A 23,955-nucleotide genomic window follows, 5' to 3' on the forward strand; every position below is an offset into this window, starting at 1 on the left:
TTTAATATAATATGCTGAGCTTCCGCTGAACCTTCCACCTAAGAATATTTACACCTTTTATAGCCACATACAATTTAATGTGAGCTGTCCTATCCTTGGACTTCACTTCCATAAATCCTCTCATTTCAATATTGGACCCATTAAAACTTTGTGCCAAAATATCTGATTCCTTTAGCCCTTGCACCATTCTAATATCTCCAAGTTTTTTTTTGTAATACTGCCTGGTGATTATAGTCCATAGAGATCCTGAGTCTGCCATCAATTCTAACTCCCTGCCAAGCACTTGCACCTTACACTTAGGTGGTTTGACAACTTCACCTTCCCATTCCTGATTGTTTACAGATAATATAATTCCTTTCTCTACATCACTCTCTGAAGTACATACACATTTGACACATGACATTTCCTTTGAGGGTCCAGCTTTAATATAGAATGTAGGTAAACCTTTCTTCCTCTCACTCCTGCAAACATATGAAAGGTGTGCCTTACGTACACAATTACTACACACTTTCCTCACTGCAGGATAGTGAGGTGAAGAAGCCAAATGGTTGATACTACCACATCTTTAACTAGTCAAACGTTGTTCATGTTTTTTTAGCAACCCTTACATTTCTCGTGTCTGCATAGTCCATCACAAGGAGCACTCCTTCAGAATCTTTTGCACCCTCAACAGCACTATCTTGGACAGACTTCATCTACATTTCTGACTGTTCTATGGCTTTAGCAGTGGTAATAGCATCTTGTAAATGTAGAACTCCTATGACCCACATACGTTCCTGTACTTAATTGTACATAACATTCACTATGATCTGACCCCTAATCATTTCCTCAGGAATGTACCCAAAATTGCAGTGCAAAGCAAGACCCCTCTAGAAAATCACCAAAAGGCTCCCCCTCTCTCTGAGCTATGTTGTACAATTTAAATCTGTTAAGTGAAATGGTAGAGAAAGGTTGAAATCTAAGTTCCATACATAGAAATGCTTCTTCAAAAACACATTATGCTCCCCCTCTCCTTGATATAGAAAAACAATTGGTCCTTAGAATTCTTTAGTCATGCATCAGGTCAAGAAACTTTTATAATTCAAAACCAATTTGCTGCATGCATGCAAAAAATCAGCACATAGTAATTAATGCATATATGACTTTCAAATGTATGCACCTTAAAAAAGGAAATACTCACTGTATTTTACGAAGCATTTTCTATTTTAGTCATAGAAACATTTGCAAAGGTAGAGACATTTACCAATCATGTAATCATCAAATGGTTGCTCCGAAAGGCGAAGTTGGGAGTGCTCGTGTGTGCAATAAATTGGAAGTGAAAAAGGCACAGAATGAGGGTAATTCAATGAAGGTTACAATGATTTAACATATACAACTGGCTGTAATACTAGCTCCAGTTGATTGTGGCCTGTCCATTAAACATAAATTTTTCTTTATTCAAGTTAATTCTCAAAACACATTGCAGAGACGTATTTTCTGTTGAAGGGACGTAGTAGTTTCATAAGGTACAGTCCTCTTAAGGGATGGATGTCGGCGTTTCGACCTGACTTGAGGCGTAGGGGATGCTTTTAAACCTCTGCTGTGGCATATCACTTTATCAATTACTTAATAAACTAAGGCTTGATAACAATCCAAGTATTGAAGGGAGGGTGGCAACAAGAAGAGAGAGACACAATCATACCAGTTTTAAAACATTTTTTGTATTTCAAATGACAAATGAATAAAATTGATTGAACTGCGACATACAATATAGTATACAAAGTGCAATGTGTCCCAAGTGATTTGTGAGCTAACCAAAAAAAACGTGTATACAGTTGAGTGAAATATATAGGTTATAATTATGGCTATTTATAAGAAAAGGAAACTTGACTCAAAGCAATTATTTAAATCAATTGAAAACAGTAGCTATACAATCATAGGCACTGTGTGAGTCTTGTTCATTTCCTAGAGCGTCAACGGCGTTTCGACCCTTAGATTGAGGGTCTCGTCAGGACTGGGAGTGAGGGACGTCTACAAAAAAATAATAATGTGAAATTGTAATTCTATATGTAGTCGCCATGAATATATTGCATATTCATGAGGAAGGTTAAGAGTTTACCTTATACTGGGGTAATCCTGAGTTTAACCCATGCGTGTGAAAGTAAATTAAATTTACTTACAGTGAACCCAGCCGGGGATGGCAATCTTCTTCATACCTGTGCGCGTTTCAATCCAGCTCGATCACTGCCTCCAAGAGATTGTTTGGTGTATGGCAGGATGACGTCAGTGCGGTTATAACGTGCAACGTAACACGCGTAATCACAATAGAGGAAGGACTGACTTGTGTTGTTTACAAGTGCGAGTTGAACAAGGGAAAGAGCTACAGTCAGGGAATAAACGCGCACAGGTATGAAGAAGATTGCCATCATTACTTGGCTCTTTCTAGCACGTAAGAGTGTTGAATGTAACTTACTGATACAGCGTTTCTTATTACAGGCATTTCCTGTTTATTCTGTGCATTGACGGTACTGACCGCTACACTAAAATAGAACACATTACCAAGTTGTCCAAGACAGTGGTAAGTTGTGTCATTGGTCTAATTTTAATGTGCCATGTACAAATGACACCTTCTCGTATGTGGCTAATCTTTTGCCCCCTCTTTCTTTATCCCTCTACAGTGCCAGGCTGGGTTCACTGTAAGTACATTTAATTTACTTTCACACGCATGAGTTAAACTCAGGATTACCCCAGTATAAGGTAAACTCTTAACTTTCCTCATGAATATGCAATATATTCATGGCGACTACATATAGAATTACAATTTCACATTATTATTTTTTTGTAGACGTCCCTCACTCCCAGTCCTGACGAGACCCTCATTCTAAGGGTCGAAACGCCGTCGACGCACTAGGAAACGAACAAGACTCACACAGTGCCTATGATTGTATAGCTACTCTTTTTCAATTGATTTAAATGATTGCTTTGAGTCAAGTTTCCTTTTCTTGTAAATAGCCATAATTGAAACCTATATATTTCACTCAACTGTATACACGTTTTTTTTGGTTAACTCACAAATCACTTGGGACAGATTGCACTTTGTATACTATATTGTATGTCGCAGTTCAATCAATTTTATTCATTTGTCATTTGAAATACAAATTTTTTTTGAAACTGGTATGATTGTGTCTCTCTCTTCTTGTTGCCACCCTCCCTTCAATACTTGGATTGTTATAAAGCCTTAGTTTATTAAGTAATTGATAAAGTGATATGCCACAGGAACCATTGTTCTCTGGATAAACGCATTACCCTGGTTCCGTTGTGAGTAGGGTTTCCCTTGTTCTCTTCTTTTGCATTTAAACCTCTGCTAGCGGGTCTTACTCAGGACAGGGGGAGGGGGGCAAACTATTGCAGGTGCCTGGCATTGAAGGCTCTGATTCCAGCTCCCAGAAGCGGGTAGTCCGCATCACAGTTGTGGTAAGATGTGGCCAAAAACACTGTTGGAGGTGTACAAGCTGAATAAATAAAGCAAAGGGGGGCATATTACCAACAAATAGCGTTATTTATCGCTAAGTAGGGTTAGCGGCAATATTTTGATCGCCGCGCATCACCAGTTTTTATCGCTGAAATAACTTGCTATTAGCAAGGTTTATCTCAAAAGCGATAAAAATCCAGGCGACAGCAGCGAAATGTGTGAATATCGCTGAGAATACAGAGATATTCACGCATTAGCGACTAAATGCTCTTAGCCATGTTATCCACCTCCCATCGGATAACATGGCTAAGAACTGGTCTGGGCAGGTGTTAGTATTTGGAGATATTTGCGCTTAGCGCGAATATTTCCATCGCTACGCCTGCCTTGCTAATAGGCGATAGCGACGTTAGCGACTGCTGTCAGTCGCTAACGGGTTGGGTACGCCCACTTTGCATGTCATTAGCGATAAATATCGCTGACATGCAAAGCGGGCCCCAAACCGCTCGCTATCGCCTACAAGCTGTCGCTAACTGCTCTTAGCGACAGCTTGTTAATAGGGCGATAGAATTATCACTGCTTAGCGGCTGAAAACGGCAGCTAACGCGGCGATATTCGCCTATCGCCCTCCTTGGTAATATGCCCCAGTGTTTCTCCGGTGCCCAGGGAGTCTTCTGATGTCCCTGTGACTTCGCCTGTAACAGATCCGATGTACCTGGCGCCACAGCCCTTCACGCGGCCTCGATCGGATCCAGACCCGGTTGTTCAAGATCCTTACCCACCCTTTCAGGTTCGGGTCAGATCTATCGCATTTTCTGAATCCGAAGTTTGGCATGTTTGACTAGGTATCCTACCCTACCGGTGGGCTTTCTGGCACTGTGCCTATAATTTGGGCATCCCTCAGCAATATGCCCAGGCACCCTTCGTGCCCTTCATGCCGACGGCGCCATCATGGCAGTTTCCATCTCTAAAAGTTTCATACCACAGTCTCCAGCGCCATCTGGTGTTCGGCTGACACCTTCTCGGCTCGAGCAGCGCCTTTGCCCACTTCCGAGAAATGTGCTACAAGAGAGAAGCCCAAAGGCTTCTGGAGCAAGAGGAGTACCAGCAGGATCAAGAGGAAGAAGGAGAAATCCTCTACCCCGATGATGAATTCCAGGGCCTTTGAGAGGCTAGTGGCTTAGACACTTCCCCAGAGCAGGAGCTTTCATCCCCGAAAGCCTTACCTTCACAGGATGTTGCACTATAACATGCTGTCATCAGAAAGGCTCCTGACCTTTTCAACCTTCAACTGCCCACGGCTGAGATCAGGGCAAATATACTTAGTGAGGTGTTCCATTCTCCATCTTCTGTTATGGAACCTCTGTTGCCTTTCAATGAGACTTTGACGGAGCGAATTTTGGAGGTGTGGCAGAAACCCTTATCTGCCCCTGCTCTATCAAGGACTGTGGCAAGACGATATCAGCCTACTCCTGGCGATCCCGCTTTCCATACTGCCCATCCTTCTCCGGAAAGCTTGGTAGTACAGTCTTCTTGTTCTAAGCAGTCGACTGGGTCTTTTTCTCACCACTCTGGGGGACAAGGATTCAAAGAAATTGGAGCAGTCTGCCAATGTTTTCTCCTTGGCCAGTATGGCATTAAAGTCAACTAATGTTACGTGCTAGTTATGGAGGTATATCCATGCCTTAATGGACTCGGCTAAACGGTGGCACCTAAGTTACCAGAGGATGACCGTGGTTCCTTTTTGGAAGTTTTGGCTGACACACAGGCTGCAGTCCGTCCGGTAATCCAGTTGGGGCTGGATACCTCATATTCTGTAGCCAGGGAGATGGGTTCCTCCATGGCTACCAGGAGGCATGCCTGGCTCAGGTCTTTGGGGTTCCCTCCAGATGTGCAGGCTACTCTTCTTGATCTGCCATCTGATGGGTCAAGACTTTTTGGTGCAAAGGCGGATTTGGCTCTATAACGTTTCAAGCCAGTAGAGCTACTGAAAAATCCTTAGGACTTCAGTCCCAACCTAGGGGTTATGGATATGGGATGTACAGAGGGTTTGGGAACACAACTTCCTTTCAAGGCCGTCAGCAGCCCCAGCAGCAGCAAAACCCTCTGTACAAATTGTACAGAGGAAAGGGTAGAGGCCGTCTGCGTAGTATCTCCCAGCAACAGTCCTCCTCCTCCTTCTTCCTCCCCTGTCCCCACCACTGGTTCCACGGGAAAGCAGCTCTAAATGCACCCATCTTGGAGTATGTGGGCCCGTAGGGCGTCGGGTGTCCCATTTTTTACAAGATTGTAAATCATTTAAATCAGACTTTTCTGTTTTTAATCTTTTAGAGAATGGGTACACCCTACACTTCCAAGAGTTTCCACCTCCTTACCCTCTTTGCCAGGGCTGGTGCTCAGAGGACCATTTGCTGCTCCTGCAGCAGGAGGTTCATGCCTTACTGCAGAAAGGTGCAATAGAGGTGGTTCTGGAGCAGGTAAAGGGGCCAGGGATGTTACTTCAGTTATTTCCTGACCCTAAGAAGGACGGCAGGTTAAGATCGATCCTAGACCTCAGGGTCTTGAATGTTTACATCAAGCAAGAGAAACTACAAACATTTTGACCCTAGTTAAGGTTCTTCTAGCGCTGCAGCAAGAAGATTGGATGGTGTCGATCGATTTACAGGATGTGTATTTCATAAGGGTGGTTGTAGTTGGCGGAGTACCACTACACGCAATTCTGCAGAATTGATCAAAAACTCTGTGAAATCTGCTCCATTCTGTCTCACCACAATGAATAAAACAGAAACCTCACATACCCTTGGTAAAATGAAAAGTAATTCTATTACGTGCTAAAATGCATCTAATTATCTGACAAAAGTGAAAAGGAAAATACAACATGCAGTGAGAGAGGTGATGATTTTGATGTCCTCACTAACCTAGTGAGAGAACCAATCAGATGCCTTGAACACAAAGAGCACAACATGCTGAACGATTGGTGGTGGTCCCATCCTCCTAGGACTACCCCAAGCACAGTTATGGGCAAAAAATAAAATTCAAACCAAAGGCCCTGCAAAGCATTATGGGACAATATTCATGGGTGCAGTGAATATTATAGTATCCAATATCAAAACATTCCTCAAGGGGCAGGCTCTCTGGCTCAGCTGAGAGCTAATACTATAATATTCACTAAACTCTAGAATCTCGCCCCATAATGCTTTGCTGGGCCTTTGGTTGGCATTGTATTTTTGCCATGACTTTGCTTGGGGTGGTCCTAGGAGGATGGGACCACCACAATCATTGAGCATGATATGCTCTTTGTGTTCAAGGCACCTTCTTTATCCTCTCCTAGGTTAGGAGAGACCCCAAAATCATAACAACTCTCATTGACTGATGTTTTTCAAAGCTCACTTTTGTAAATTGGTTACATGCTTTGTAGCATGTAAATGTAAAATTGTGTTATCAATGGAATGTGGGTGCAGGAGTCTATTTCAGAGTTTTGTACGAACCCCATTGTTGTGCATTAATCAAAGTTTTAAACAGAAATCTCACATACCTTTTGCAAACCAAAAAAAAGTTTTGCATGCTAAGATACATATAGCCATCTCACAAAAATGAAAATATAGCAAGCAGTGCCTTTAGTTAAGGAATAAATAATTCTACCTTTATTACCTAATACCTAATATTTCAGCACAACCATAGTTACTTCTTTGTCACAACACAGTGATATCATCAACTGTAAGATTTATCCACATTCGCAAGGGGCGGGGGGAACAAGGAAAGTACAGGCCCCAAAATACGGGGGAATTTTTGTTGACGTTTCGACCCTGACACTGTGAGGGTGATTTAGCCGTCAAAGAGCCCCCGATGTGTTCTGCGCTAATGATACACACAGGATTCAGTAACATAGCGCTGTCTGCAGCCTACTACTGAGCATCATTTCACGTTCTGAGTGGTTGATCTACGGATTAATTCAAAAGTAGCACGGACGTCTTAATTACGGCTTGTTTGGAATCTCTCACGGACTAATTTAGGTGCATGGCACACCATCCATTGGTTGCCCACCGAACTGAAGGGGGCTCATCAGAATTTTCACTAGGTTCCCACCCCTCCCCCGTCCTGAGGAAGACCCGTAGCTGAGGAGATAAATCACCCTCACAGCGTCCGGGTCGAAACGTCGACGAAAGTCCCCCCGTATTTTGGGGCCTGTACTTTCCTTGTTCCCTCCGCCCCTTGCGAATGCGAATACATCTTACAGCTAATAATATCACTGTGTTGTGACAAAATAGTAACTATGGTTGTGCTGAAATAATATCCAGGGCAGGCCTCACTGATGGCTAAGGATTACGAACCTTGGCATTCTAAATAAATTGAAAATATTCGCACAGAATTCATTCCCACTACCCCTTTTTTTGCTTCACTGCACGAGCACTTTCCCTCTCTTTACACATCTTTCCTATGAACATTGTCTGTGAGTAACCTGTGATATCTTCTCTGAAAAATTATATGTTTTGTAAATAACTAAGAATAAACTGCCGTGAGTTTTCGGCTTAAAGATTGAACCTTTGGGTACTGAACTTATATATGCATTAGGCTTGTTGTTTTGTATTTCCTATGTCTCATTTCATAACCACACAGGTATGACCAAAATAGAATCGTTGCATTTATTGATATTTGAGAATAACAGTCTAGGACCATTTATTTTCTTATACTAATTGCTACCCAGGTCCTATTGACTATTTGGGTCAACCCATTATTATTAATTCTTTTGTAAAACACACCAGCACATGTCCTTCCTTTTATATGGACTGCACCCTGCCCATGGGGGTGCATTGGACCAACCTTAGGGGTGCCATACATGTATAAAAAGTGAAGGAGAAGGCCTTGCAAGTGGATTTACTTGCCGGGTAGACATGCCAGTTTAAAACATCACTGACAGACACTGCCATTGCAGGCCTGGTGTGGGTGGCACAATCAGTGCTGCAGGCCCACTAGTAGCATTTTATTTACAGGCCCTGGGCACACACAGTGCATTACTAGGGACGTATCAGTAAATAAAATATACAAATCATGAATAACAAATTAGAATATTTATTAACATAGGGAGCACTTACACGTTAGCACTGATCAGGAGTGGTAAAGTGCCCAGAGTACCTAAACCAGCAAAATCAAACACCAAGTCATAGAGCACAGAGTCAAAAATACAGGAAGTAGAGGAAATAAGGCGGGAAAAACCACGCCAAGGATGCTACACATCCTGTGATAATAATTATCATCTCCTTTTTATGGCTGTTTTAAGTTTGGACCAATGAGAGGAAACTATTTTAGATAGACTTGATTTGAGGAGACTGATTACCACTCCCTAAAGTTTCACAGACAGTTTAGCTTTTTCAGGGATAAACACATCATTTTGGAAGGTGCAACAGCGACCAGAGGTACCACCATGATTCGGGGAAAAGCTATCAAGATTTTGTGTCCTCTTCAGTCATTCACCCCCCTCTAGCAGCAAAACCCCTGACACAGAACTGTTTTCATTCATCACCTGTAGACGGTGGGTGGCTACTTTTCTACTGTAATAGCTGGCGATTTCTTCAGACCAGTGTATCCTACAGTTAATAGATCATGGTTAAAGTTTTCCTTTTCTGATGAGTCCTGCACCCTTAGCTCTTCAACCTACCCCAAGTCCCCAGTTAATAAAAGAGAGAGCATCTTGATTGAGAAGGCATCAATAGAATTGGTTGCACCATCTCAAATAGGTAAGGGCCTTTTCTCCAGTATTTGGGTGTCTTTCATAGATTCACATGCCTGAATCATTTCCCGTTGTCAGAGTGGGAGTCCCACGGTAAATAAAAAAGCAATAATATTTCATAATAACATAGAAAAAACCTGTTAATAACCAACCAGGAAGTAAAGTAGCCCAAGCTACAGGAGAAAAAACTTCCACACTTATGACTATCCTAGTCATTTTGTATAGTCCAAATTGCAGCCAATCAGGCGACAGCACCCACCAGAAAGTTCTCCCCAGAAGCTCAGGCTCTCAGATTTTCTACCGCATGCCGTGTGAGGGAGTCTCCCTGAGCTCTGCTCAGTACTTCTCTATTTTCCTTCAGGAATCTGGATTTGAAGATGTCTTCATCTAAGAAATCTTTATAAAGGCCTTGTGACTCTTGTGGTAAGCTCCAGATTTTCAAAGGAGATCCCCACAAGAAGTGCATTTACTGCCTGTACCCTGACCATCAGGTAAAGGACTGCAAGATATGTAGGACCTTCCCTCAGAAGACCCTCAGGGACAGAGAGGGCCGCCTGCTTTTGTGGCTACAAAAGCTCAGGGATCAAGATTATCCTGCTTCTGAGGTAGGCAGTATTGCCTTTGTGTCTACTACAGCTTCTAGAACGAGAGCTGCTGAAGAGGTGTTGTCTTCTCCTGGGGCCAAGATTGTAAAGAGGCAACAATCTTCTAAGGGGTCTGAGAGGCCTTCCACTTCTAAGGCTACTCCCCCTACTAAGAGCAAACTTGGGCCATCCACACCCCGAGAAGAACAACCAAAAAAATTACCTCAAAAGACAACTTCTGAGAAGACTTTACCTCAGAAACAGACCCTGTAGTCGACGATGCCGTCGTCGACTCCTTCTTCGACGAAGATCCCCGTCGACACAACATCTACGTTTATGGTAACTTTCACTTCACCTAAGCCTGAGATGATAATGTCAACAGCGTCTTCACCGTCGACAATGGTCTATGTTGATATCAGGCCTATCTCGTCAACAAAAGAATCTTCATCTGCCATCGCCAGAGCCCCGTCGGCGGCCAAGCTGAAGAAGATTCGGTCGACGATAGCTTTGTCAATGCCACCGTCGACGGTTGCTCTATCGTCGGCGACGAACATCCTGTCGTCGACGAGCTCGTCGATGACTCCTGCACTGTCGATGACTAGATCGTCGACGAAGACTCCATCGTCGACAAAGACCTCATCGTCGACGATGACACCGTCGTCGACGAAGACACCGTCGTCGACGAAACCTTCCTCGTCGGCGAAGACAACTCAATCGTCGACGACGACCTTTTCATCGTCTGGAGCCAAACCCCCGTCGACAAGCCCGTCGATGGGGCCTTTGTCGACGCCGCAACTGTCTACATGTACCACCTTGAAGGTTTGGTCACTGTCTACGGCTTTTACGTCAACACCAAGGCCATCCTTGCTTCAGAGACGCAGTTCTGGTCTAGAACCTTTATCTCCTCTACGCCTGTCACCTCAAACAGTACCCCTACTGGTCCCTGACAAGTTGCTGGACTCTGAGGATAGTGAGGAGGATTCTGACCTGGATGAAAGGTTTGGGACAGCTACAAGTCCTTCAGAATTGAACATTAAATACCAAGAGGATGATCAAGATGACCAACATTCGCCTGAGCATGTGACATCCCCTGTTAATTAATGTCCCCTCAGCTCAGATGCCAGTAGCATTGCTAACAAATCTACAGCACATGCTAAATGACTATTACAGACGTTTTCCACCATCTGAGTCAGCGGACTCTGTGCCTCCTACACCTGTGGTTCAAACACCCATATCTGATTTCAGACCTCCAAGGTCTCCTCCGCCTGTAGCTTCCCATCAGCCTGAAGAACAACATTCTTCTGACAAAAAAGAGAGAAAAGAAGGTGAAGTCGATGACAGTTCCATGATGTCGGAGTGGGACGATTATCAGGTCCAAACACCTACTCCTTCACCTCCGGTTACCGCTGATTCACCTCCAGTAGATGTTGGAGGATTCCATCTTCTAATGGAGAGAGCTACAAAACGCTTCCATATTGACATGGAGACTACACAGCAGGAATTCCTCCTCTATGATTTCAAGGACAAGCTAAGGAGGCAGGTTAAGTGGATACCTATTATTTATTTCATCTGGAAAGAGGGAGTTACGGTTATGTCTACTCCTGCATCCATCCCTCCAGTACTGCCGAGGATAGATAAAAAAATATAAGGCTCCTGAAAAGTCCCCTGCTTGCCTTATAGGACACCCGAAATTGGATTCGGTAATCATACAGGCTGCACAGAAGCGATCTAGAAATCCTTCCTCTCCAATCGCAACCCCACCGGATAGAGACGGCAGGCGTCTGGATGCTATTGGGAAGTGTGTGTCTACAATGGCAGCAACTACAGTCCGGGCTGCCAACTCATTAGCCATTCCAGGCAGATATGGCCGGCAAATGTGGTCTGACATCTCGCCATATGTCAACATACTTCCAGAGCCCTCCAAGACAGAAGCTCTGAAAATACTGCAGGAGGATGAGAGGATCTCGGCTGAGATTATTGACTATGCAGTTGATGTGACTTCAACTGGATTCAGGCAGTTAGCAGGAGCTGCTGTTTTGAGCAGGCAAGGCTGGCTAAGAGTGACTTCGTGTCGCCAGGAGGTTCAAGCTAAGGTGTTAGACATGCCTTACGACTGGGAATTTTTGTTTGGCCCGTAAGTAGAGGAAGCCTTGCAGACAATCAAAAAGGACACGGAGACAGCCAGGTCCCTTGGCCCTTTCGAGGTGCGAGAGGACGTGGATCGTCCTCTACTAGAGGAGGTTATAATCAGCAGTCCTCCTACAGGCAAGGGAATCAACGTTACCTAACCCAACGTTACCAGCGCAAAGGATAAAAGACAATGAGTGTCATCATATGCCACCGCTACTGCCGCAGTCTCACATAAAAATTGGAGGAATGATCTCAAAATTCTACTCAAAATGGTCCTCAATAACGTCAGACAGGTGGGTCTTGGACATTGTGGCCAAGAGCCATGCCCTCGAATTCGAAAAGTTTTTCCCAAACGTCCCCCCAAGTGGCCCCCCTCCAGCTCATCTCAAAGAGTTGTTTTCCCAGATCAATTTGATGTTAAAAAAGGGAGCAATCGAAAAAGTTCCTCAGGTTCAGAGAGGAGCAGGATTCTACTCCAGATTCTTTCCAATAAAGAAAAAGTCTGGAGAATGGCGTCCAATTCTGGATCTCTGTGCCCTCAACAAGTACTTGAGAAAGCTAACGTTCCGGATGCTATCACTCCAAGAAATACTGCATCTTCTTTCAGTGGAAGAATACATGGCCACCTTGGACCTCCAAGATGCGTATTTCCACATCCCCATTTTACTTTGTCACAGGAAGTTCCTGCGATTCAGGGTGGCTGGCAGGGATTTTCAGTTCAAGGTCCTCCCCTTTGGGCTGCGTTCAGCACCCAGGGTGTTTACAAAGTTCCTGGCTCCGGTAGCAGCACACCTCCGGCTGGAGGGAATACAAATATTTCCCTACTTGGACGACTTCCTTATCAAGGCGAGTTCTTACGCAGACACAGACACCCATATCCAACGGCTTCTGTCTCTCTTCCAGTCACTGGATCTCTCCATCAATTTCAGCAAGTCACAGCTAGAACTGTCCCAAAGGCAAGATTTCTTGGAAGCAACTTTGGACACACTGCTGGTCCGAGCTTTCGTATCGGACGAGAGGCAAGAAAGAATACAGGACATGGCTCGGATTTTACTCTCAAGAAAGTCAGTTTCAGTCCGACAGTTCAAGTCTTTTCTGGGGATGGTTTCTTCTTGCATTCCTTAGATACCGAATTTCCGTCTCAGGATGAGGCCTCTTCAAGAAGAACTCAACCTGCAATGGCTGCAGGTCTCCGGCTCATTCGAGGACCTCATCCGGATCACCCCTCGCATCTGAGGTGCTCTTCTCTGGTGGATTCAAAGGAGAAATTTACGACAGGGTTGCGCGTTCCTCCAAGACGCACCAAACTTCACAATCACCACGGACGCATCCCTCGAAGGTTGGGGAGCACATCTTCAAGGGCTGACGGTCAGAGGGAGATAGAGTCCTCAACAGAAGGTCTGGCACATCAATCTGTTGGAGCTAAAAGCCATCTTCCTAGCCCTCAAGTCCTTTCGCACAATCATTCAAGGGGCCACAGTATTGGTTTGCACAGACAATACTACAAGCATGCACTATTTGAACAAACAGGGAGGAACAAAATCAGCTCTTCTGTCTCAGGAAGCCCAAGCTATATGGGCATGGGCAATACGACACAAAATCAATCTTCTGGCGGTCCATGTACCGGGAACGGCAAACGTTCTTGCGGACACTCTCATCAGGACAACGGTGTCCACCCACGAATGGGAACTTCATCAACCAATGGTGGATCGGATTTTTCAACAGTGGGGTCATCCAGATCTAGACCTCTTTGCGACCAAGAAGAACAGCAAATGCCTGTTTTCTGCAAGCTGGCATCCCCACAAAGACTCTCAGGGAAATGCGTTTTCGATCAACTGGTCTCAAATATATGCTTATGCCTTTCCTCCGATACCGTTGGTTCCCAGAGTTCTCTGGAAGATGAAGAAAGAACTGTGTTGCCTGATCCTGATTGCCCTCAGATGGCTCACCAATACTGGTTCACCGAGCTCCTTCTCCTATCGGAGTGCAAACCAATCCAGTTTCGCCCAATACCGGATCTCCTCTCCATCCAGGATGGTCAGATTTACCATCTGGACCCGACATCTCTAAAATTAGCGGCGTGGCGTCTGAGTACCTTGAATTCGCCCATCTGAATATCCCTGTAGATTGCAAGGAGGTACTAGCCAAAGCAAGAGCACCTGCTACGATAAAGACATACAGACTTAAATGGAAGAGATTCTGTATCTGGTGTCAATCGGCTGGGATTCATCCTTTTCAGGCAAGGCCAGATCAGATATTGCCTTTTTTCTTACATCTGGCAAAATTTGGATTATCTCACGCAACTCTGAAAGAGGAAGTTCCATTCAACCATATTGAAGGCCATCTTCGCGTCCAGAGAGATCACCACCACCGTTTCCTGCAGGCCTGGGATCCTAGCCATTATCCCATGCAGGCGTCTGAGGTTTAAGGCAGTGTTTCTGTCCGGCATAAAGCCGGATTGGTCTGAGTGAATTAGGTGTGGGAGGTTACACGTTAGCCTGCTGGCCAGTACCTTAGCGAGTATCTTAACCTCTGTATTGAGGAGTGAAATTGGGCGATATGAGGTGCAGTCAGTCGGGGGTTTGCCGGGTTTTGGGATCGCCACTATCGTGGCCAATCGCTGGTTGAGTGGCAATTCTCCCCTATCTAGGCTGTCCATGTAAATCCGCAATAGGTGGGGAGTAACAATGCCTGCCATATGTTTAAATAACTCGATCAGGACCCCATTGCTTTGCCCGACTGCAGTGATCGAATCGCGGTTTGCAGTTCCTCCTCCGTGAGGTCAGCCTCTAGTTCCAGGGCGGACTCTGGGGTTAGCCTGGGCATAACTATATCTTTAATGGTGGTTGCAGCTTCCTCCTCTGTAATGTTAGTTATAGGTGTGTAAATTGTCCGGAAGTGCCCTGCCATTGTATGTATTATGTCTCGTGGGTCTGTTGTGAGCTGCCCTTCCGCCGTCCGTATTTGTGCTATTCCCTTAGCTCCCTGTACCCGTCTGTCTAGCCAGGCGAGGAGTTTCCCAGCCTTATCCCCAACGTGGTATACCCTGTGTCTGGTGGACATGAGCTGTACGGAGACCATTTCTTTGTAATGGTCCCTATATTGTTGTTGCTTAAGGCTTAGTGTATGTGAAGATGTTGGCGTGGGGTCGGCCGCGTGGCGTGTCTCGGATTCATGCAGTTCTAATTCCAGGTCTAACAGTTCTCACTGCTTCTCTCGTTTATGCCCTACAATCGTGACTATTGCCTGTCCCCTTAGTACGGTCTTATAAGCTACCCATAGAATAGTGGGGAAGCTAACAGATATGGTGTTTTCCTCGAAAAAGTACTTTGTGGTTTTGCGTAGCTCTTTTCGGATTTTCGGGACCTGTAGGTAGCCCGGGCGTATAGGGTAGAGTCGTCCACAGGTCTCATGATGGTGCGAGAAGGACAATAGAATTGGCGAGTGATCTGAGATGCCTCTGGGTTTTATCATTATGTCATCGACACTTTGCAGGCTGTTTGTGGAGGTCAGGAAATAATCTATTCTGGATAGGCTATTGTGTGCGTTCAAATGAAAGGTGTATTGTTGTGTTGTATGGTGGTGGTGCCTCCAGACATCGATAAGCCCTAGGGCTTCTGCAAAACCCTGCAGGCGAGAGGTGCCTGGTGTGTGCGTCCTCACTGGGTGTCTGTCCAGGTTACTATCCATCGTGGCATTAAAATCACCCCCAATTATAAGATCACCCTCCGGCAGTGCAAGCAGAAATTCTCCAAGGGCTGGTAATGACACCGCATGCAGAGCTGGGGGGATATAGACCGACACCACATTTACTGGCCTGCCCTCCCATTGACCCTGCAGGGCCGCAAATCTCCCCTGGTCATCTCTTTTTGTGTGATGTATTATGAAGGAGGCATTTTTCCGGATCAATATGCCGACCCCTATAGAGCCAGATGAGAACTCAGAATGCACCACCATCTTGTATCCCCACCTATCTAGCCCCTTACATGCAGTGCCAGTGAGATGTGTTTCCTTTTAGAGGGCCAGCATTGGGGCCTGACGCTTGAGGGCCTGCATTACCAGGCCCCTCTTTATCTTATCTCCCAATCCATGTACGTTCCAGGTAAGTAGTGTTAGGGGGGTCACCGAAGCACTAGTGGGCAGCTCTGACGCGCTCTCAGCTGGGGTTGGTGTCACCATGTGTAAGGTATTGAGGGAGCAAAAGCACTAATCCGTCCATGTGATGTGCGCGCATAACAGCCAATGAATACGTAGCCAGCCTGACAATGCCAATACAAACTAAAACCATAAACTTTAAACACCCTAGATCTTCCACCGGAATCCCCACCCTCCCTGCCCGACGGACTCAAAACTGCCCGCCTCCCCAACTTAGCAGAGTGCTCCATCCCAACCCCGAAAAAGTACTTGCGTGAAGGGGGTAAGAAGTCAGAGAAGAGAGTAGTCCTTCCCTGCCCCCCGGAGACTACTCCAGCTTAGCGTCCAGAACAAGCGCGACTGCACCACAGCATCAGGACATGTTCACAGCATTTCAATCAAGTCGTATCCGCCGGGCTCAGCCGAACTCAGGGTCCCCCCTGTCACTCCGCTGTGAATGCATATCTTCATCTTGACGCTGATCCTGAACGTCCGCGTTTCCAGCCTCGCCCTGACGGTGTCGGCTCCCCTCTCTGCCTCTGTGCCTTCCGGTTTGTTGCCAGCCCTCGAGCCAGTCATGGGCCGCCTCTGGTGTATCGAAAATCCAAGTCTTACCCTCCGCCACAACCCTAAGCTTTGCGGGGAATAACATTGAGTAGGGAAGTTCTTTGGCCCTCAGCTCTTTTTTGACCTCCATGAAACTTCGGCGGCGCCTAGAGACCTCCGCTGTGTAGTCAGGAAAGAAGGACACTGTGGAGTTCAATACTGGGATCGGTGGGGCCACTCTGGCAGCCTGCAGCACGGCGTCCCTGTTGCGGAAATTGAACAGAAGAGCCATAACCTGTCTAGGGGTGGCCCCAGATTTGGGTCTCCCCCCAGGAACTCTGTGGGCTCTTTCGACGAGAAAAAGTTTGACAGTCCCATGGGTTGTAGCCATGTCTTGATAAGTTCCTCTACATAGAGGTCCATCGCTGGGTTCCCTTCACTTTCAGGAATTACGAGAATTCGAACGTTGTTTCTTCGGGAACGTCGTTCTTTGTCATCTAGCTTTGCCATTATTAGCTTGTCCTCTGCCTCGAGCCGAGATACTGTTTTCTAAAGGGATATTGTGTCTGTTGTTAAAGTTCTAGTGACTTGCTTGACCTTAGTGACCCTGGTTGCCATTTTTTGAAAGTCCGCCCTTAAGAGAGATACGTCGGTTGATATTGAACCCACTGTTGCTTGCAACGTCGTAAGGGCCGCCATTATGTCTTCCAACGTTACTTTTGCGGTGCCACCGTCTCCTTGGGTCTTTTCTGAGGTACACAGACAAAATATCGATTTTTAAATATCGATATACAAAAATATCGAAGTTTAAATATCGATATACAAAAATATCGAAGGTAAGTAATATCGACAGTCTAAATATCGATATTGGTATGATATCAGTAATATCGAAGTTGTAAATGTCGATGTCAATAATATCGAAATTAATAACTTTGATGTTACTAATATCAATTTCTAAATAAATTTAGTGTATATTATATTGTATTTATTATGTTTTATTATTTATTTTTAATGTAATTTAATTAAATATTGTCTTTTACTACTGTAGCGGGTTGTGGGTTTATAGGGGAATAGGGTGGGAAGTAATTTAATTATGTTAAATTAATTATTAATTAGTAGGAATTATTAATTAATTAATTGAGAATTAATTTTTAATTATTTTTAATTAATTGATTAATTGATAAATATGTTCTGTAGCGGGTTATGGGTTTATAGGGGAATAGGGTGGGAAGTAATTTAATAATAATTAATTAATTGATATATGTTTGTACATATTTTAATTAATAATTAATTGGTAATTAATTTCTATTAACTAGTTAATTAATTATTATAATTTTTTACATATTTATAATTATTAATTAGTTGGCAATTAATTCATACTAATTATTTAATTACATTAATTATAGTAATTTTTTATATATATAATTTATTGTTATTCTTTATTAATTAATTGGGCAAAATAATATTAATAAATAAATTAAATTAATTACAGCAAATGTGCTAATATATTTACTTTATTGTTATTGTTAATTAATAATTAATTGGTAATTAAATAATATTAATTCATTTTGGGTACAGGGGTATTTTTAGGGTTCAGGGTCAGTTTTCAGTTCATGGGTAAAGGGGTATTTTTAGGGTTCAGGGTCAGTTTTCAGTTTTTGGGTAAAGGGGTATTTTTAGGGTTCAGGGTCAGTTTTCAGTTTTTGGGTAAAGGGGTATTTTTAGGGTTCTGGGTCAGTTTTCAGTTTTTGGGTAAAGGGGTATTTTTAGGGTTCTGGGTCAGTTTTCAGTTCATGGGTAAAGGGGTATTTTTAGCGTTCAGGGTCAGTTTTCAGTTTTTGGGTAAAGGGGTATTTTTAGGGTTCAGGGTCAGTTTTCAGTTTTTGGGTAAAGGGGTATTTTTAGGGTTCAGGGTCAGTTTTCAGTATTTGGGTAAAGGGGTATTTTTAGGGTTCTGGGTCAGTTTTGGGTTTTTGGGGTACAGGGACATTTTTAGGGTTCAGGGTCAGTTTGGGGTTTTTGGGGTACAGGCGTACAGGGTAAAAACCAAAAAATATTACATTAAATCAAATAAATTAGATGAAAAAAATTAAAATTACTTTAAATTTTTAACTGTTTTATTTTAAATGTATATGTATTAGTTTTAATGTTGTTTTAATATTTTTATTTAATAGTTGTAAAATTATATGTATTTAATTATTATTTTTACATTATTATTAATACATTTAAAAAAACGATATTTTTGATTCCGATATTTTTGTACTACGATATTATTTTTTCGATATTTTTGTACTTACCTTAATGAAGATAGGATTCCGATATTTTTGCTGTCGATATTTTTGCTCCGATATTTTTGCATGTCGATATTCTGTCTGTCGATATTATGTCAGACATTCCTTTTCTGACTGGTCCTTTCGTTCTGGCAGTGGCGGGAAGTCCTTGCCATATGCATATTTGTCCAACTTGGACTGCGTGGCCTGATTCCATAGGCCCCTGCCAGTCATCTCAATGTTGTGGGCAACCGGGGATCCTGAGGCAGTTCACTGTTGGGCCAATAGTCCGCGTTCTGCGTGTCCGGCAGCGTATTTCAGGGCCTTCGCCCTCACGCGGTTCCACCACCTGTGGGGCAATGCACGTGGGGGCAGTCAATTATTGTAGGATTATCCCCACAGGCCGCCGTGCAGAGTGTACTTGGCTGCCCTTCCAACCGTCGTCCGCACAGGTCTGCCCCCACCAGGATAGCCAGGCCCCACCACTCCTGTGTATCCGGCCAAGATCTCCAGTTACCTGCACATATGGGTGTGAGGGGGGGGATGGGTCACACCGGGTCCACTGTTCCGCCCAATATTCACGGGGCCTCGTTCCCTCTGTGTCGCGGGCTCCCTTGTTACCGGCACTGCAGGGGTCCGGGGTTCCCGGGTAGGTGATGTCCCGGCTTCTCTGTTGTGGGCAGGCCCCATCTCTGGTCTGCTACTTCAGGATGTACTCTTGTCGGCCTCTGGTCCGCTACCTCTGCTCCCACACTCAGGCCAGCCGCATGTCTGCTCCTCCCATCGCGAGGGTCCCACCAGCACCGCCCATGCCCGTCCGTGCGCCTCCACTGCCGTGCTGTCCCGTGCCGGGCGCGCTCCTCAGGCAAGTCCCTGGCTTCAGAGGGCTCTGTAGGCCGCCACAGTCCGCCCCTTGGAGAGCCCGATTCCGGCATCAGATTTCGACTGGAGCTAGCGGCACAGCTGCCGCTCGCCCCCAGACACCAGCGAGAGCCCCCGGGGTGTCGTGATGACTCAGATAATTGTGCGGATTATTACAGAAGGCTACGGCCCTCCTGGAGCTCCTCTAAGCCGCAGCCATTGTTCTCGGCTGCTAGCCACGCCCCTCGGACATGTACTTTTAAGGTTTACATGTCCTTGTAGTACTGCTAGGCCTATCTCTCCAATAGGATAACATTGGAGCTACCTTTTTACATTTTATAAGGGTAATTTACAAATGGGAACAATGAACCAGTTTATGTTAGGTCTCTCTAGAATTGGAATTTAAAATCTTAACTTATGATAAAGTCAAAATTTAAACTGAAATTCAAAAAATTCCACTTTTAGAAAGTTGGCATTTTTTTGCCTTAGCCATTTGAGGCCATTCTTGCCTAAAATGCCTTCAGACTGTCTATGGGTCACATGAATGACTGTAGCTGACAGTTGGGCTTCATGTATTCATCTTAGACAGCCACAGGGTGTGACTGGATGGGCTATGACTAGCAGAATGGGAGGGAAGAGCTGGGCCCAGACCTACTGACACTTGAACTGGCTGTGCTCTATCTCCACACAAAGGGCTGCATACCCCCTCTAGGTAATCTAGAGCCAGGGCCATGAAAGCAGAGCATCTGTGCACTTCAATGAAAAGCCTCTAGAAGCTTCTCCTGACTGCAAAGGCACAACTGTGTGAATACTGGACCTCAGACATCAACTCTTCAGTACACTTCTGGGCTTGTGGATACTCTGCAGGACGAAAGGACTGCCACTCTGCTTGTCTGAAGTAACTGCTGCCCTACTGTGATGACCTGCTGCTCTCTTGCCTGGGGAGGAAAAACTGAATCTGCAACCTAAACCTGCAACCTCAACCGGCATCCTCATCTTACACCCAGGACTCCTGAGTGACTCAAAGGGCTACTTGGCTTCCTAATCTGAGCCTCAGGGATATAAAAGGCTCCCCAACATCCTGCACCAGCCCGTGGACCGAGCTGCAGCCAATTCCTGACCCCCAAATGGTGCCTCTCAGGTACTGGACCCTTGATGTGGGTCAGGGCACTGAAGTCAAGCTTTTGGGCTCTTCGTGACCACATTCAGGCCGTTCGCACTGAGGCCTCGTTGAGTGCACGGCATATCAGCGTGATTTTTCGCACTGCAGAATTGACCTCTTGCGGGGACCGCCACTGCAAAGCTCCAACAACGTCTGTTCAAGAAGCCGGCCCGTTGCGCTTCACCAACAGCATCCTGCAATACTCTCCCTGCTCCTCGCAGTCCCCTTCAATGTGAACGGAACTCTTGGCATGAAGTTGAGAAGGTAAAACTTCAGTAGGCCTAACCTAGTGACTGTAACCACCCTGCTCTCCATTGTGGTCGGGCTAAAGGTGTGACTTTCACCTAGTCCAGAGCGACCTGATGTTCCAAGTTGGTGCTTTCAGCTTTAACAGTAAATCTTTCAAAATTCATACTCATGCTCTAATGGTTAGATATTTGTTGTTTTGGTATTTTTGTAAGTTGGTGTGGGGTCCTTTTTGTGGGGTGTTTTTCACTTTATTGCTATTTGAAGTGTTGCACAAATACTTTACACATTGCCTTTAAGTTAAGCCTGACTGATGTGTGGGAAGCTACTAGGGGGTTGAGTACAGGTTAATTTTGGGTTTGATTGTACCTTATCCTGACAAGGATTGTAATTGCTGCTTAACCAGGACTCACACCCGAGTCAACAGTATCTCAATTCCTTACACTATCCATTAGGAATACAATGGCATGAGAAATGATGCCTATCAAAATACAGTTCGAGTTGAGGGTGGAGGCCCTTCTTGAAGGCTGTATTGTGAACAAGGATTTCATTGTGGACCTGCTGTAAAAACATGTATTTGCACATCCGGAAACTGTTTCAAAGGGAAATCTCACTTGCTTAAAGGACTCTCCTGCCTCACTGTCTGAACTGTGCAGGCTTCTCTGTAGCATCTGGGGGGGTGCACATCTGGGTCCACCCGTCTTTGACGTGATGTCAGTTAAATGAATGTGGGTCTGTCATACTCTTACTCTGATCAGAAGTAGGTTGGCTGGAGTGGAGGGGAAGCTTCAAAGAGGCCCTCAAGATGGCAATGATGTATGTGGTTTGTTGTGAGATCGGTGGCTGCATCACTTCTCCTCCTCACTCTCCTTTTGTGCTCCGCGCTCCACACTCAGCACTGCACCAAGCTCATGTGAAGAGCACACATTTCCCCAGTACAAGCCCCTATGTTAAGTTTTTAGTCAAAAGCAAGTTTCCTCAAACCCTAGTGTGCAAACTAACGCTGAAAGAAAGTGCAAAGTCTAAACAGAACCAGTTGCACTTTAGAAGCATCCTGCTAAACCAAACAGAAGCTTTGTTTCCAAATAGAAGTCAATTCTAACATCATCAGGGAGCAGAAGACAATCCCAGTCAAACCCAATGTCAAATGTATTTTAGCCCAATGAGGGGAGTAGATTTCAAAGCTAAAGGTTTCCAGCTCTAGGCTTTTTGTCTACAGCTCCAGCAGGGGCAAACAAATGGCTATCACCTAATAAAACATGTATCTACATTTTTTTCTCTCTCCATACAGAAAAATGGATCCGATCCTCTGCTCAGCTCACGACGACATCAAAAGCTGAACCCCTTGACATGAACTACACGTTTATAGGATTGAAGGACATTTTGTATACTTATATCCCATGTGGAGGCCAGTGCCTTCTGACACGTTTGGTTTGCTTCCGTGCATGAATGGAACGTGTCTATTCTTGAACTGGTGCCAGATGCAATGAAATACGAAGACGAATGCCCGTGTAGGCCCCTGAGACCAGGACTTCATGCCTGACGAAGCCATCCTTGCACGTGCCAAGGATCTTTGTATCACCCAGAATACATAAGACATATTCTGGGCCAAAGACGATATCTGTCATTCTCCTTAATTGCTATGGTCTCGTATTGAATAGAAGCAATATTTATTATTTCTGTAAATTGATTGTGATGATGTATGTTGATTCGTGAGCATAGCAGATATATGTTGCAAGAAAGAAGGATAAAAAATAGGAAACGCTATGCGACGCCTGCAGTAGAACATAACCAGATCTGACGTCCACTTTGGAGCAAAGTCCAATAACTAGGCTATTTCCCGCCAACAGCCTTCCTTTTTGCAATCTCCAGGCCATCCCTTTCACCACTTTTAAATACTTTCTAACATTACTATTTAGAGATCGCTAATCCTGTCCTCGCTGCTTCTGCAACCCCTGTTCACTCAAGTGACATCCCCGTTTCTTAAATGTCGCATTTCAAGCAAAAGTATAACACGACTTTAAATGGCACTTCGTTTGCTCCTAGAAAACACTTGATTTCAGAAAACGTTTTCAGTTATAGTTTTAAACCGGCCAGCTAAAGATTAAAATCTCGAATGTGGTGGGGCGGGGGGAGGACTGTGAAGACTTGCGAAAACCCTATTTACTTTCAACCCCATGTTAATCATATTTGGTATAATCGAGTTATTGCTTTTCATCGTAATTGTTGTGTTATGTGTTTTTTTTAATGATCGATTTGTACTACATTAATAATGAAAGGACAATAAAATAGTTATTTTTGGTATATCTCATGTCTATAGTTGTGTGGATAGATAATGAAAACTGTTTTTCTCACGAATAATTTAAAGTACTTGGGATAGCATTATGGAACTCCACTTTTCTCACAAGAATTTCGGCAGTCGAGAAGGTAAGTTACCGAATTGCTAATACTCTACTGGTGTTGGAAAGGTTTGTCTTCTCCTACAAATATTCAAACTTTACCCAGAGGATCGGAGCAACACCCAGAAGTTCTTTTCTCTATGGCCATAATGAACAAGAACAACGTTTTTATCTTGCTATATTTACCAAGTATCTGGACTGTCTATTTTGACACTGTTTACTGAAATTTGCCATTCTAGGTTTTGGCATGAAAGGAAGTGGTAGAACAGTGGCGTAAGTCAAAATGATGCCCCCCTGCAGAATGTCATGGGGATCCCCAAAGTCTACTATATATTTCAGATGTTAATTAGGCTTTGGCTGAATAGGGGGCCCCCTGAAGGGGTCGGACCCGTTGCACCACAGGCGCTTGGCTTACGCCTATGAGGTTGACACGCTGTTCTACTGTTC

General features: G+C 44.6%; 1 protein-coding gene and 1 pseudogene across 1 annotated transcript in view; both read left to right on the forward strand.

Annotated features, from left to right (window-relative positions):
• The window catches only part of CCDC33 (coiled-coil domain containing 33), a 1,028,600-nt gene extending 1,005,187 nt beyond the window's left edge, over window positions 1–23,413 (forward strand). Inside the window, exon 22 of the mRNA XM_086959778.1 lies at window positions 22,401–23,413. Coding sequence (XP_086815904.1) covers window positions 22,401–22,463 — 63 coding nt within the window. The 3' untranslated portion in view covers window positions 22,464–23,413. The remainder of the gene's footprint in view (window positions 1–22,400) is intronic.
• Window positions 12,400–14,318, forward strand: LOC147729002 (uncharacterized; annotated as a pseudogene).
• Window positions 23,414–23,955: the final 542 nt, after the last annotated feature.

Source organism: Lissotriton vulgaris, chromosome 2_2 (genome assembly GCF_964263255.1).
Source record: "Lissotriton vulgaris chromosome 2_2, aLisVul1.2, whole genome shotgun sequence".
NCBI classification, from domain to species: domain Eukaryota; kingdom Metazoa; phylum Chordata; class Amphibia; order Caudata; family Salamandridae; genus Lissotriton; species Lissotriton vulgaris.